General features: G+C 41.0%; 1 protein-coding gene across 3 annotated transcripts in view; it reads right to left on the reverse strand.

The window, feature by feature from the left end:
• Window positions 1–2139: 2139 nt before the first annotated feature.
• LOC310857599 (GRAM domain-containing protein 4-like) overlaps window positions 2140–16241 on the reverse strand; it is a 117650-nt gene continuing 103548 nt past the window's right edge. For 2 of the 3 annotated variants that reach the window (XM_083763332.1, XM_083763334.1), the window contains 5 exons: window positions 15555–15705; window positions 12813–12906; window positions 12283–12376; window positions 11731–11799; window positions 2140–10245 (listed from right to left, as the gene is read on the reverse strand). In XM_083763332.1, coding sequence (XP_083619458.1) covers window positions 10129–10245; window positions 11731–11799; window positions 12283–12376; window positions 12813–12906; window positions 15555–15705 — 525 coding nt within the window. In that variant the 3' untranslated portion in view covers window positions 2140–10128. The remainder of the gene's footprint in view (window positions 10246–11730; window positions 11800–12282; window positions 12377–12812; window positions 12907–15554; window positions 15706–16241) is intronic. The other variant, XM_083763333.1, reaches the window with a different exon arrangement.

Raw genomic sequence — 16241 nt, forward strand, 5'->3', positions numbered from 1 at the left:
CAGTCTTTTTCTGCTACATATTCCACATTTGGAATTCAACATAAACAATCTGAAATGCACACACATGGCTGCAGCATCTCAAAACAGACAGTATATATTGTGTACGGTGTTGGGCAATATTACAATATTTTCTTTTACAAAGTAATATGGTATAATATAATATTAGGCCTACGGTTTTGGCAGAGTAATACTGTACCTAGCCTCGATACCCAGGCTTTCATTTCGTCTGCGCGAAAGATGAAAGCCTGGAAAAAGCCCTGGGCTGAACCAGTCTAAAAGTGGAAGTCAACCCTTCCGGGTGGGCGTCGCTCTAAATGATGTGACGTAGCGCTGCACTAGGGGGGAGAGGAGGGGCCGGGGGTGACGGACAGATCGATGAGATCCAATCAGGGTGCGCGCTTTTCTGAGGCGCGACCCTCCCATCTAGGCCAGAAATGTCTCTGCTTAGGTCAGGCTATACTGTACCTTACTTTACTCGTTACTGGGTAAAGTAACAATATTACAGTAATATATTACTAGTAAATAGTTACTGCCCAACACTGTGTATAAGTAAATGTATTTTGTAGGCCTATGTTTAATCAAAAGTGCATTAATGACGGTAAAGAACACCCTCAAATATTATATTGCAATTATACAACAGTTACCCTTAAAACTAAGATATTCGCAATATATTCTTGTAATGACAGATGTAGCCACTACGACCACAAATGTCCCATGAAACTCTCTAGCCTAGCCACCCAGTCGGCTGCGCTCCGGGAGAACAGAGCAGCTGATTTCTATGTTTTGATTAGGTGTTCCATTACACTCGTTTAATGGCTAGAAGGCTGTTTCAAGTTTCAACCAATCAGATTGCTTCCTCCAAACGACCTGTTGTATAATATCTGTTAAGTCTAGTTGAGTAATCCTCATCTACATGTTTTCCTGAGATGAATTGTGTGCTGGGGTAAAACCTCGAGTTTGAGTAGCCTACAAAGGTATCACTGATGATTCTATGATGATTAATTCAAAAGCATGATCATTGATCATGTACCCTGTTTCAGAGATGCATGCAGCCATCATTTTCCCAGTATGGCTACCAGAAGTAGCCTATAATTTATAATTACCGGTAAGCCCGTTTGTTGTTATGATGTTGGTCATGTCATTTTCTTTAAAGCAGCTATAACATGCATTATTAAAATGTTTTTAATAATTAATATCATATCGTTTATGTCCCTCTAACTTATTTCTAATGGTTTGAGCATTTCTTTCTGGACTATGAAAGCAGTTTTAGCTGTAATACCACAATGTCCTGAGGAGGTGGTGGCGCTGATATGCAGATTACTTAATATTTTAGTCATAATACTGATGCTAGATAAAACCAGGCTTGTTTCCATTCCATGCCAGCTTGGAAAAACAATGGCAGACATTGTAAACCAAGTGGAAATGCAAATTTGAACTGAAGAGGGGGAGGAATTGTACAAAGTAGGGCGATACTGATGATCATACATACGACCAAAATCAGTTGAGCTATTCCTGAGATAAATTTCAAAATTGCGTATTTGTGGGGATAGAAAACACATAGCCTATAGGGGAGCCCAAAACCCCTTTTATTTTTTAAGTTGAATTTTGTTATAGGTCCTAATATATTATAATAGGTCTATTGATTAGTTGAAGCAAGTTCCACGGTTTTGGGCAAGAGTTGGTAAAAGGGCGAGTTTGTTGGTATTCATGCCCATCCATGGTACAAACATCAGAAATGTGAATAAAAGTGAATCATTTTGGAGTTGAATTATGTGGTTTTGCATATTCAGGTATACCCCTAAAATGATACTCAGCTACTCTTCTGAAACAGGCTGCTATCACTGCTACATTTTATCACTCCTGGATGTCAGACGAACAAACTGATACCACACGTTTTGCATCTTAATGGTACCAAAATCTCACCTGGCCCATCATACCAGGAAATGGGGGAAACAATTAAATAACCACTGATCCGTTTTAAACAGGTTTACTTAAAAAAAAGAAGAAGTACATCACATTTTTACAATAGACATCATTCTCTTTTTAAAAACTTTACAGAAATGTATAGAATTACAGCTTTATATAAAATCCTTGTTTGTTAGTATCAGCTCACAACTAGAATGTGATCGAGACAATACATTATTCCAAAGGCTTTTTATTGGACATACTGGTTATGAAGTATTGTGTAACAAAAAAAACAAAGATGGCAGGTTCCCCACAGATAAAGAGAGTGTTAGAGTGAGAGGCAGCAGTTATCAGCTATTAGCAGCTGGCGGCAGGATAATAAAAAGTCACAATAAAGGCCATGTAACACATTGCAGGTCTTGCTCATGGTGATGTTATCTATTCACTGGTTGGTTTGTAGGAAGAGAACAAATAGCAGATCTACAAGCTCTCCGACACTGTGAGCTTGTTGATCTGCTATTTTAGACAGTCACACGTACGATAACACATAAATCCTCTCTTATACTTGACCATCTTTTGACAGAATTATGGGTTTTTTAGGCTACCGTAGAAAGCTTCACATTGAATGAAGGTTTATCTTTCATTCTGAAACATGTAGCCTACAGAAAACGTTTTTTTTTTACGTTCAGGCATCAGTGCAGCATTTTTACGCCCCCGGGTCAAATCCGGCGGTCGACCTTAGAACCAAAAAAGGGGGGCGGTTGTGGTTTGGGGTGAGCGCTCCGGTCCAACTGTTGTATTATTCCAACCTGAAAATGCAACAGTGTTATGTCAGTTGCACTCATGGGTTGGACCAAGTCCAAGACTAAAGGGCCACCGAGCATACAGGCTACGTAACTTACTGTAAAAGTCAAGTGGAAGGCAGAGAGTCCATCACAACTATAGAACAAAGACAACGGTGAAAGATATAGTTACGGTTATCATTATAGGTTTAGCGCTCGACGACCCTTATAGTCAGTCTGCAGTGGTTGATTGTACATGATCCATTAATTCATGGCTTCCGATCCCCGCAATCATCAGAGATCAGCACTGAGTGACAGAAAACGCCAGATTAAACAAACATCGGATCATAATAGTACAGTTCTGGTCACCATTATTGGCTCCTCCTATATGACAATATTTTTTAAGTTATAGGCCTATATCATGTAGTCTACTGTATAATAGCTCCTGGTGAAAAAGACACTCACAGAATGACAAATGGAGCTGGCCTGGAACATGGAGCGACGGTTTCACTGTGTAATCAAAGACTGCACTCCAAACCACTTGAACCCCAGCAGGTTATTGGTTGGGTAGCCTATAGCCTCCAAACTGTTCTTGTAATCATCTAAAAACACCGGTTCTCAACCTGGGCTGGGCCCAACTGGTGGTCCAGGAGGATATTTCAGTGGGCACTATCCCCACTATTTCCACTCAATGGCAGATTTCAGCTCTCCAATGATTTTCAGTTGGATTGAAATCAAGACTCATTGCTGGCAGTTTAAATCTCTCTGTGCTCAAAAACGGTCAGGAACATTGCCATTAGCACTGGAGAGTGGAGACTGGCAGGTTTAATGCCACTCTAGAGGAAGAGAGATACTGATGGTTCTGTGATCTTGGTGAAATTGAAAATGAGATCCACTGTTTTACTGTTCTGGTGACATGAGAGAAGTATTTGTTAATAAGATGTCTTCTATCTGTACGGATTTCCTTGAGTCAGATGACTATGAAAAAATGGAGATGTTTTGATGAAGGAGTTTGCCCCCAGAATAGGCATTGAAACCTCTTATCTCCATATTATTAGGGTTTTGTGTTTTGTTCCTATAATGAACTAGTTTTAAAACGTAATAGATTAATAAGAATGACATTTATGATGTCTCTGAAACAGAGTTGCATATCTCTGCTGTCGGGAATAATCTACAAAATATTCATTTTTCAGAAGATTTAAAACCCTATATTTTGAAAACAAAGCAATACTGCCTCATCAAAGTTGGTACTAGTTAAGGTTTCGTCCGAAGCACTTTTTTTTAACCAACACACAGATGTAAAGGGTGTTCAATATATAGCATGAAAAAAATCTTAACCCTCAAAAATTGGTGGTTTCCTCCAGACAGAAACTATATGCTATTTAAAACTGCAGTATTGGGTTTAGCTGGTATAAATTACGACTTTTTGCCTGCTAGGTCATATTTTCTAATTCTTTGAAATTAAAATAAACTTATTTTATTTGTATTACTCCAGGCAGCCAATTAAAAGATTCTGATGATACAAGCTCGGTACATTTCAATTTATTACTGAAGATATTGTAGCCTACTGGTTATACAAAATAAATGCCAATAATGGTTGGAGACCAGTACTGTACAAAAAAAACATGGCTTCTATTGAATCATTAGAAAACCAAAACTTGTGCGTTTCAACAATTCTGAGCGATAAAGAAACGTACATGTTGGCCATCTTAGCTGTAGGCATCTTCAAAAAAAACTAAAACAAAAAAATCATGAAACATACATTTCAGACAAGAATCAGTCAGAAACAAACAAATTAAACAATTAAAATCTATTATAGCAGGGTGCTGAAATAATGTTAATTTATGGCACAGTTGTCATTCTCCCCATATAAAGGGAATCAAACTGGCCTCAAACAGTGACCTTCTGTAAACATTACATTTTCTAACAGAAAACGGCAACAAAAAAATATATTTGGCAAATATAAGACTATCACACCATTAGTACATTCTGTGCCTTCGAAGGAACGGCATCAAATGGGCCTCAAAAGGCTCAGTTCAGTGTTAATTACCGTGGGCAGATAAACACAGGATAAAGCACAGCTTTGCTAATTAGCTAGTTAACTTTTTTTCCCCCTCAAACCAGCAGTAGAGGGTGTAACCTGAAGTTTTCAAGTACTCATTTGGTTTGACACTAAAGGGGGGTTTGTTAATACCTTTGAATTACAGTCTTTTCCCTGGGGTACGCTTTTATGTGGATAGACTTAAACACACCATGACACTTTGGTACAGGTTTGGGTTGTGCAGTTAACTTGTCATGGCATACTTAACTCCAATAGTTACTCCATACAATTATGATTAAACAAAAAATACTCCTCATTGACAATGTCTGGTGAAAAAGGACTCAAAATCACTTTTAGCACAACAAACAAACGCAAAAGTAGATCTTCAAGGTCAAAATTTCGAGCTTGCAGATATGCTACTTCTGTGTGACATTGTAGTATGATCAAGTAGGGCGTTCATTTAGTTGAAACCGGTTTCACCATACAATGTACAGTTAGTCAATGATGACTTAATGATGAATTTTTGGATCATCAATTTCCAATCAGCGGAGCAACTATTAAATGTATCTCGCCAGTATTTGGAGATAGATCGCATGCCAAGTAAACAATAACCTAAACCTCTACCAAAGCATAATTCTGCTCCGACATGATCACCAAATAGATGACCATCCCAAGGAGGTGCTATGAGAAACAAGTTAAAGCAAAAAGGACTAAGCATCTGGTTAACATTAAATCTCCTCCGAAATGCATCGTTGAACATTCATATACAGTACTGCATGTCCAGCACTGCCATAGATCACTCTCATACATCGTTACTGACAAAGAAAGGTACCATACATTACAATGTAGAATGCTGATGACAAAAAAAGAAGAAATTACACTAATTTTCATTGACTTCAAGTTTTTACAAAAGTCCTATGTGAAATGCATAACAGCTCTTTAAGACACAGTTAACATATATCAATGCTTAATTCAAATTCTTAAACATTTCCATGTACAAATGGAAACTACAAAACAAATCGTATGTAGACAAAGGCCTATAATATCGGTGCAAAGGTACTGACCTGGAGCCTCTAATGATCCAACATGGATTCCGCCTCAGAAAATAATAAAAATCACTAACATCTTAATCTTGTGTGCTGTGCTGAAAAGACAACTCATGTCGCTCTTCAGCAAATCTAGGCAGATTTTCTTTGTTTCAATCACCATTTTTCCTTGATATTGGGGCTCAAGACTTAAAACTCCTGAAACAACAGGGGGGGAAACAAATAATAATCGTAGGAATTTTATGAAAACTACTACATTTCTCTTTTTTGTTTTTAAATAACACCTTAAAAGTCAACAGTGGTGCACGTTCCCTTTAACTTTTCACATACATATCTCCAGGTGTCAGTTTAGGAAACTGTTGCTGACCATCCATCCATCCACCAAGCCGTTTCACAAGAAAAATACCAGCTTTTTCTCCAGCCTGATCCATGCATTTCAGTCAGATTACGACTCTTCTGCATTATAACTAGATTGCACAATGTATTAACTACTTAAAGTAAGCCCTATGTTTATACTTCGTCATACGATTTTGTCACGTCAAAAACAGCCAAACTACGAGTTTACAGCTCGCCGACGGCCTATTCTTGCCTCTAGTGACACTGAAAGTGGTTAAAGTAGACAGAAAGAAACACTGCACATTCATTCATTCATTTTTGGGAACATATTCATTTTCGGCTCATTTATCCAAGAGATTTTCAGTCAGTTGAGATATTTTTTGTCAGTAAAGGCTCAAGTCAAGACATTCAATAACTTCAGTGATACACGTTTTGACTTCCGTGTCGTATTGTAATGTAGGTGTATAGCTTTTAACATTTTAGACAATTAATATTTCATTAGTGTTGGAATGAATCGACTCCATCCCTGAAAGTGATGAATGGCAATGAATGTATCAACTACAAGCTGTTTTGGGGCAGCAATCCTTATAATAACCGATAATAATAATAAACCCGGGAAAGCATCCGTGTCATTTTAGATTTTAGCGTTGGCTATTCCAAAATAGCAGATTTACAAGCTCACAGATCGTCACTTCGTGCCACACTGTGACCGTCTGCTAGCTTTTTAACATTTTTGAAAAATCTTGAAAGTGCGAGAACTACTGATTTAGAAGGCATTTGTAGATTCGGCCTCAGGTCTTAAAGGACCACTTCACCACTTTTCAACCTATCTTCATATAATAAGTCCTCACTAATAATCATGAAAACATGGCGGAATTATTTTCTACTCTGTCTGTGTCTCATAGCAGGGCTGTGGGCAGTTCAGAAACCGTCTTCCAGTGACATCATCGATGGGGAATACACGCTAATAAAAACTGCAGGCTTTCTAGTCCTGAAAAGTTGCAATGTGAAAATGGAAGTCATCGTTCTCACGATAATGAAAATCTAAACATTTTTGTAAAAAAATCTTGTTTAAAAAATAATCTGCCTAATGATGATGTCACTGGAAGACGGTTTCTAAACTGCCCACAGCCCTCCTATGAGACACAGACTGAGTAGAAAAAAATCGTGCCATTTTATCATGATTATTAGTGAGGACCTATTATATGAAGATAGGTTGAAAAGTGGTGAAGTGGTCCTTTAATGGGAAAAGTTACTCCTAATGTGCCAGTTGTGAACCTAGTATAAATCTATAGTACAGCGTGTGGCTGTTCTTCTGAACACTGAACGCTGCTGTTCTGGAGCGCATGTTAGCCCGCTACTCCATTTGTTCCTTCCAACATTTCTATGGGCTCTTTGTGAGTGTAAACCCAGAACCTTCTTTGTTTTCTCCGTTCTAACCAGAACCAGGGAGGTAAAATTAAATAAATAAATAATTATAATTAAAAACAAGTGAAAATGGGCTGGTCTCACAAGGCCTGTATGTGAGCTTTTCTTCATATTTTTGGATTTTCTTTTTTTAAAGTACAAAGTTCTGGGGTTCCAAGAGGAAGTTTAGCGCTGTCATCTCCTGAGCAGCACGGCGCAAATAAGGTTCTGAGAACCGTGTTTGAAACCTAGCCGTGTAGCGCAATGGAAACAAATCCAACGCGCGTGAAACATGTTCACATGGCACGACACCGTTCACGTAGTTATTGAAGTTGAGAAGAGCCGTATACGTTTTGCAGCTGGTGATGCACGGGATCACCTGCTGTGCCAGTTGACAGGATACATTTAAGAAGACGCTTGTGCTGTTTTGAAACCTGACAGGGTCCCAGCCTTATTCAAAAGAATTACAAAAAACACAAAACGGAACCTGTGGGACAACTGTTAATAACAACAACCAACAGTGATAATGGCGTTCATATCTAGAATTATGTGCCATTTCCCGTCACACAAAAACAGTGGGGATATTCTCCTACTGCACACGTACGTACATTAGAATGTTTGAAGTTACTAAAAGAAATAACGAATACCACCGATTATTATTATAGAATTATTTCCACGTACTGTATGCCTTCCAGTGACCTTCCTAAGAGTGAGAAAACACCTCACTTTTCACCCTCTAGTGCCACAATGTGGCGTTCCGTGCAAAATTGCTTGACCGAGAAATGACTGCGACAGAATTGCGACAGAGAGGCATTGAGAGGGACCTCATACATTACTGTATTATGCTCTAGAAATAATTCCCACTTGAATGCAGACGGTCGTTCTACACAGAGCAATAGCCTCTACCCCTTCATAGTGAGTCTACAGGTTGTAAAACGGGGAACATCAAGGATAAAGATTGGTTTATATCTAGTTTCCCGTTGGCAGCTACTTAAAGGAGTTCACCCGAGAAATAACTTTATTTCTATGGTTTACCGACCTACTCTTTGACTCACGGAGAGTTTCCGTTTGTTAAACATTTAACGGTGAATCCAGAATGTAAAGACGATAAATGGAATTAATCCGAGACAGGAATCAACCAAAGTCATTTAGCCCATTAAAACCGGGAAAGCATCTGTGACATTTTGTTGGCTATTCAAAAATAGCAGATTTACAAGCTCACAGGAGAGATTGTAAAGCGTATCTGCTATTTTTTAACGCTTTTGAAAAATCTTGAAAGTGTGGGAACTACTGATTTAGAAGACATTTTGTAGAATCGGCCGCATGTATTAATGGGTTAAAACACCTGAACAAGTTTTGCTGTTAATTCGGGATTAATTCTATTAATCAAGTTTCTTTCTTCATTTGTGGATTCTGGAATGTTTAACAAACTAAAACTCTCTACCACTGGGTAGGTAAACCATTGAAATAAAGTAATTTCTTGGGTGAACTACTCCTTCAACTTGGACGTGCCTTGGCCACGTAAAACAACATGTAAACTCCCACCACATTTAGTGATAATCCATAACGCTGACTGCAGTCGCCTTATCTCTACTCCTGTAGACATAGATAACGCACGGCTAAATGAAAGGCAGTGGTGTACGCCATCTGTTCCTAACGAGGCCACAGAAAGACTGGAGGGCTTTCATGAACGTGAACAAACATAAACAAACAAACAAACACAAGGCGTAATGTGCGTGTATATATAGCAAGTGAAATACTAAAACAATTTGAAAACGTTGTAAAGACATAGTAATACCAAAGGCAGACGCAGTGAGGGCTGCAAAGGACACACGCGCACACATACACACTACTTTGAATGACAGGTGGCTAAAGCCAGAGAGATGGATGGAGAGCCAGCCTCCATCCCATAGTTCAGTCTACACAGCAGTGTTTAAAAGAGATGCTGCTACCTATCTACCGCCCTCCCACCACACACACACACACACGGTCAACCAGACAAACACAAGCAAATACACGCACATACTGACGATTGTGTACAAGCAGGCGCGCGCACGCACGCACGCATGCACGCACGCATGCACGCACTCACGCACTCACACACACAAAATACCTAGGTTATCATCAACATCATCATCCGTGTGTCGTTTTCTAGGAACCATCCTTACAAGCCTGGAGAGAAGGAGCTGCTCCTCCTCCTCCTTCCTCCCTCCCACCTCCTCAGCGCTTCGAGGAGGTCCGTGGGGAGAAAGGTCTCCGTGTTACTGGTTGACACTACGGGTTCTACCGGCCGCTGGCCTCGGGTCAGCTAGTTTTGATTGTTATACAACGAGAAAGTTCGATGGCGAAACGAACGCAGCGTGGGCGGCCCGTCTCTCGTCCCGTGCGCCCCCAAACTACTACGGTAGAGTCGCTACTGGTGAAGGCAGTTCATTCTGGTGCGCACCGAAAGAAGAAGAGGTCACCTTTGTTTTCCGTACAAAAAAAAGCAGCCGCTATAGACTTAGGTGGTGCTAGAAGTGGAGCGAGTTTTTTACTACTGATGGAGAAAAGCAGCCGTTTCGCCAGTCGTATTGGTGGTGTGGGTGTTGGCAGCGGTGCTCGTCTCCTCCTAGGTCTCCGTGCTGCTGCTGCTGGCCACCGTGGTCATGGTCAGGATCTTCATGTACTGCGTGAAGATGGCTTCAAAGGCCTCGTCCCGGTGGATCATGGCGCCAAACACCAAAGGCTGAGAGGGAGAGAGAGAGTCAAGAGATATTTGTTATACAAACATTCGCGATTAATAATTTCATTGTGTTTTTTGGCAGTAACCTCATATCTCAAAACAAAAGCTAAGACACAAGTCGCACCCTTCAAATTAATTATTTTCTTGCCATCTATGCTTAAAAACATAGCTAAGCTATTTGGACCCATCTATGTATGCCAGCTACGTTTATAAGCGTAGACATTATGTTAATCCATTATGCCGTCGGTCTGTTTACCTTTTAGCATTGCTCCGACTAGTATAGCACCTCCTCCTTCACCAGCAGCGATGCGATTTCTAAATCCAGCTCCGTTGAGCCTCCATTATAACCCGATTTTCAAAGCACCGTATCTCCAGGTTAGAGAGCTGTCCACGGTGAGCCGGCGCGCACCCGACGATCGTAAATCATTTGAGATTTTGTATCACATCGCTGAGAAAATGTAGCTGGTTGTTCTGCTAGCTAAAGGCTGTGGGCTGTGTTGTGTGGTGTCGGTCCACTTCTGGAAGCCCCCCACCTTCCTGTTTAACCCGGAAGGACAACAAGCTCCATAGAGTGGGCCTAGACGGGCGGCCCCTGGGGCAGTACAACCATGCTAACACTAGGGGCAGCAAAGGAGTTAAAACTGTGTTTGAAAGATAACCAGACATGTGATCACATATACTATTTTTTATAGACTAGGCCCACTCTAAATTAGATTTTAATATGTTCTATTGTTGATTGATAATGTACATTGAGTGTTGTTTTTAACTTATGTTGTATCGTTGTTATATCACTGTATCGCTGTATCGTTTCTTGTTTCTTTCTTGTTTTTTCGGCATATTTGCACATTGACAGTACATATTTGCATCAGAAAGAGACAGAAGGGAGAGAGAAACATCGGGTAGAGGACAAACAGGAGACAGTAGTGTGAAAATGTCAACCACAAAGCAACAGAGCTGTCACATTTGACGTGCCATCAGACGATAACAGCTCCACAACACTTCTCACACATCTGACGAGCAAAGCAGAACGACTCGAAGAAGTAGACTTCGAAGGTTTTTTTTCCTTGTCTGCAGTAAAGCCCATGGCTCAAACCAAGGCTGCATGGAGCCTAAGTTATTAACACAAATTATATATAATACTTGTAATACTGTGCAATATAGATCTGCATATATATATATAGCCGGCCAGCAACTCTACATCTAACCTCACTGACACCAGATTAATAGTTTAACTCCTGCATCTCAACTGTGCCGTATTAAGAAGCTCTGTTGTCTCAGCGCGACCTCCGTCGTTTACTCGCCCTCAGGGTGTCTTACTGGGATTATGTAATTCAATTCATCATAATCAAGTTGTCAACTTTTCCTTGCACAGAATAATTGCAGCGTGACTGCTGCCAGAGTACCGTATTAGTCAATGTTATATGAATAATATTATTGTGATATTTTTATAATGTCCTACACATGCTCCCATAAGGGCAAACCTCCTACCTTCTGTGTGGATGGAGTTGCTATAGAGATACCCATTCCAGAACCAGGCAACACGGACAAGACTTTATACTGTGGGCATCATGGGAGAAAAAGGAGAGAACAGAACATATTATTTATCATTTAAGCATTTAGAAATAGAAATAATAATAATATCTGGGATTCATATAGCGCTTTTCTAAGTACTCAAAGACACTGTACATGCTATTATTGGTGCCTTTTAGTCTATTCTCACCAATAGACTATACAATGTAGCCCCCCATAGGATCTATAATGAGTTGCAGCTTGGTAAAAGGAATGAATTTCGGTGCTTGAAGGTACAAATATATATTTTAAAAACAATAGTTCGGACGTCTGCTTGAAAATACCTGCCGAAGCTCGAATCCTAAAAACAGGGCTCGGGGACAGCCTTAATTGGCACACACCGATGCACTTAGCGTCGATTATGTGTTTTGGCCAACAACTAGCTTCGTTGATCCAGCAAGTTTGCCTTCCATGCCTGTCTGAACTAAGTAAACCTACACAAGAGGATACAAACGGAGCCAAAAAACATACCTTCTGAATATCTGTGATGTCGATCAATTTGATAACTTTGTTCTTCTTGGTTGAGCCAGATCTGGAGGAACTGGAGCTTTCAAAGCACAGGTAGCTGGTAGAGATACAACAGTAGAGACACAACAGCAAGGTTTAGCAGTAAATAAACCAGAGGAGAATTATGACAGCAAGGTTTAGCGGTAAACACAATTATTAATACACTAGCGCAGTCGTTCTTCAGGCTGCGGCCCCAAAATAAATTCATTTCCGCACTGTTGACAGTGTAAAATGTAAATGGTTGTTTCTAATCAATGCATTATTGTTTTAAGCACATCAAAGGCTCTTTGGCGCGGATCTCCACTTAGCTCCACTTGGACTACACCCTGACTGATGTTGTGCTGGCATTATTCCTTCTAGTTTAATTGTAAATGCCTGGCAGCAGCCACTTAATCCAGTGCCTGTGTGTGTGTGTGTGTGTGCATGTCATCACTTGTTGTTCGTTGTGGTTGGTTTGAGATGGAACAGCTTGCAGAAGCTAATGAGAGGCTTACTTCTCCGTGACAAAGAGCACTCCGTTGCGGATGTAGTCTGTGGGCATCTTTCTGTCCCGGTTGATGAGACAGCATCGCCAGCCGTTCTCGCACACTACAGGAAGGAGGAGACGTTTAATACAACGAGCTGTAAATGTACTAGGCTGCATAAAGACTGGCGTGCATATTCATCAAGAGATTTGGTGTAGAGGGGGGGAAAAGAGTGGACGAAGTTCAGAGCCAACTCAGGCCACATTTGCCAAGTAGCACTTGCCCTGCAAAGACTACCATTAAACCTGACAGGTTCATTTGTTGACCTGGCTAAACCTATAGTTTGTATAGTTTCAATATACATATTATTTCTTTTTTATATTATACTGTTTAGACTGATGATGAGTTCTTAGTTTACTATTTCTATGCATTTGATGTATTACCTCGTGTTTTCCTTTCTTATTGTAAATCTGGAATAACTTTAGAGAGCGTCTGCCAAATGCCTAAATTGTAAATTGTTATAGTGGGGACTTTTCTGTTTGGATGTATGGGCTGTAAAGGCCAGAAAGTATGTTTTTTGACACTCAGTAGGCGTTCCCGCATAACATCCGGGTATGATGATGTTGTCACGCATGCCCTCTATTTACAGGTTCTTTAACCAATCAGATTTCGAGTTTGCCCTGCTGGGCGTTGTCTTTCACGTGCCAAGGCACTCTAGCTGGCCTAGTGGCCTACCTCCTGACCTTAACATCTTGCTTGCATTCCATCGTTGGGGGAATTTGTCCAATGACAAAAAAGAACCGGCTTATTTCAAAAACTTCTGCGAGTTAGAAGGCGAGTTAGTAGACAGACAAACCGAGACAAACAAACGTAAAATGGCTGAAGGGTTTGTGGTGAAGTTACAGGGAAAGCCTTTTTCAAGAAGGACTTTTCATGAAAAGCTGGACATTATAAAAAAGAGCTACCTCTGACAAAGCAAGAAAAGGGATTTGTCCGACATTTGGCTTACGGGATTGCTGACACATTCTAAATTATTTTGCTGGGAATGCATGTTATTTTCAACTGACAGACAGTTTGGAACCACGCCTTGCCTTACCAAGGCAGCAAACAAACACCAAAATACAGCAGGACACCTGCAAGCAACAGTGATGATGAAAACTTTTGGGCAGACCAGGGTGGATCTACAACTACATGAGCAAGAAAGAAGGGGAACTGAACTGCACAACGAAACGGTTAAGAAAAACAGGGAAATACCGAAGAGACTGATGGACAGTGTCATCTTCCTGGAGGAAACAAGAGCTCCCGTTTCAGAGACACGATGAAAGCAAGGAATCTACGAACAAGGGCAATTAGGTCGAGCTGTTTCAGTTTCTAGCGGAATATGACAACGAGTGTTTACAGGAACTTCAGGGAAGATCCAAAACGATCTGATTAATGCCATAGCTGAAGTGATGGGAGATAAAGATAAAAGAGCAGATAAAAGCAGCACCATTTATCGCAGTTATGGTGGATGAAACGACAGACGCAAGTGATGCAGCACAGCTTGCACTAATGGTTCGTTATGTGACAGTTGCTGGTGTCAAGGAACAGTTTGTCAGGTCTGATGATGTGAGTGGTAGTGGTAAGCGGGCTGATGACATTGCTTCTCTCATTATCACATTCCTGGAGGAACATGGATAAGGTTGTGGCACAGTGGCCTGGGACGTGGCTCATCGGTCCAGGCACCTTGGCCGGTAGCCCAAGTCTGGCAGTGTGCCGCAGGTTCGACTCCCGATCCCGACGGCCTTTACTGTCACCCCTCCTTCTCTCTCCCCCATTTTCTGTCAGCCTACTGTCTGTCCCTCTAGAAAACAAATTAAAATAAAGGCGAAAGCCACAAAAAACATTAAAAAAAAAGGGATCATCGAAGCTTAGGGAATGATTTATTTTATTTCGGTTATTTATTTTCCGACTCTAAATGGCCTAGCTGCCCTTTTTTCTAACCAGGTCTCCTAAACACACGCAGCTTCTAGATGACATCTGTCATCTAGAAGCTGCGTGTGTTTAGGAGCTGCGTGTGTTGCACCGACAAGGTGGAATCTCACAGAGCTCACAGTGATGTATGCTATGGCTGATTTTGCAGGCAAAACCCCTGCTGACCTCCTCCTCGATCTACAGTATGTAAAAGTCTGCATCAGCTTTATAAATGTTTGGCAGTGACATTTCCAGTATCCACAGCCTCTGTAGAGCGCTCATTTTCTTTTTCGCAGGACAGGCTCGACTCTCAGCGCAGAAAGAAAGAAGGATGGACTTTGTCTTCAAATGATCAGCCATGGTAAGTTTAATGGATCTTTAAATACATGCTGTGCCTTATTGTTGATTGATCGTTTTATAGGCTATGGTTGTTGTTGATATGTTGTTGGTTCTGTCAGTGTGTGTGGCCAAGTCTCAAGTTCAGTCCCCGCCTGGACTTGGATGTGCTGTTTGGATCGTGCACGAGCACGTGCGAGCGGCCGTTCCGCGACCATCCTGGACATATTTACTTACTAAAAAGCTTTTTACTGCACTTTTAATCATGCATAAAAATAATAAACAAAAACATGAGCAGGCTGCATGCAAGATAGATACAATTCTGGCCATGAGTTCCAACTGTACTTGGTACGCTCTGTTTTTCACTCTACACGAGATCTCTTTGCCAAAATTAGCCAAGTAGATCCCCCCCTCTCCCCCGCCAGTATTGGCATGCTGGGGTTATACAAATGGTTAGAACAATGCAGTTCCAACTCCCCCCACCTGGTAGAGGGCGCTCATTCTCAGACAGGTTGAAGACTTCGTGGAAAGCCGATTTCTTGGTGCTGTACGCCCGGCCCGCATCGTCCTCTCGACCGACGCCCAGGGGAATGCCGGCTGCCAGGCTACCCCGCGCCACAGAGGGAGTCACCTGGGGACAGGAGGGGGGGGGCATGGGAAGGTTAGGATTCTTCTGGGGGCCACAGTTATGTGGGAAACATAATATAATTCCACTATAATTCATTTTATGTGCCGAATCTTCATTTGGGTACATACGGAAATAATATAATTATGCTTTCTGAATCCATATGCATTTCTTGGAAAGATGGAGAGTAAAAACCAAGCTACAGTTTTTTGACATTATTAAAGCCAATCTTATGCCTTATAAAGCCAATGAAATACCCATGAATTAGACAGCGCTCAAACAAACGTAGATTATCAAATGAAGACATTGGAAGACAGGACTACTGCTTGACTGTTGCAATGCTTTGTGTGTGACCATGGTTTCAGACTAAAACAAACTACATCTACTTCACTAGCTACACTACAATACACACTGCTAGCTCTGAAATCACCTTACCTTGAATTAAGCCCAGTTCAAACACATACACACACACAGTCACACACACACCAAAATGAATGAATACATCTGTAAAATGGACCAAAATATTCCTGATTCTCCTTTTGAAC

Source organism: Protomyctophum parallelum (genome assembly GCF_964188405.1).
Source record: "Protomyctophum parallelum genome assembly, chromosome: 4".
NCBI lineage: Eukaryota > Metazoa > Chordata > Actinopteri > Myctophiformes > Myctophidae > Protomyctophum > Protomyctophum parallelum.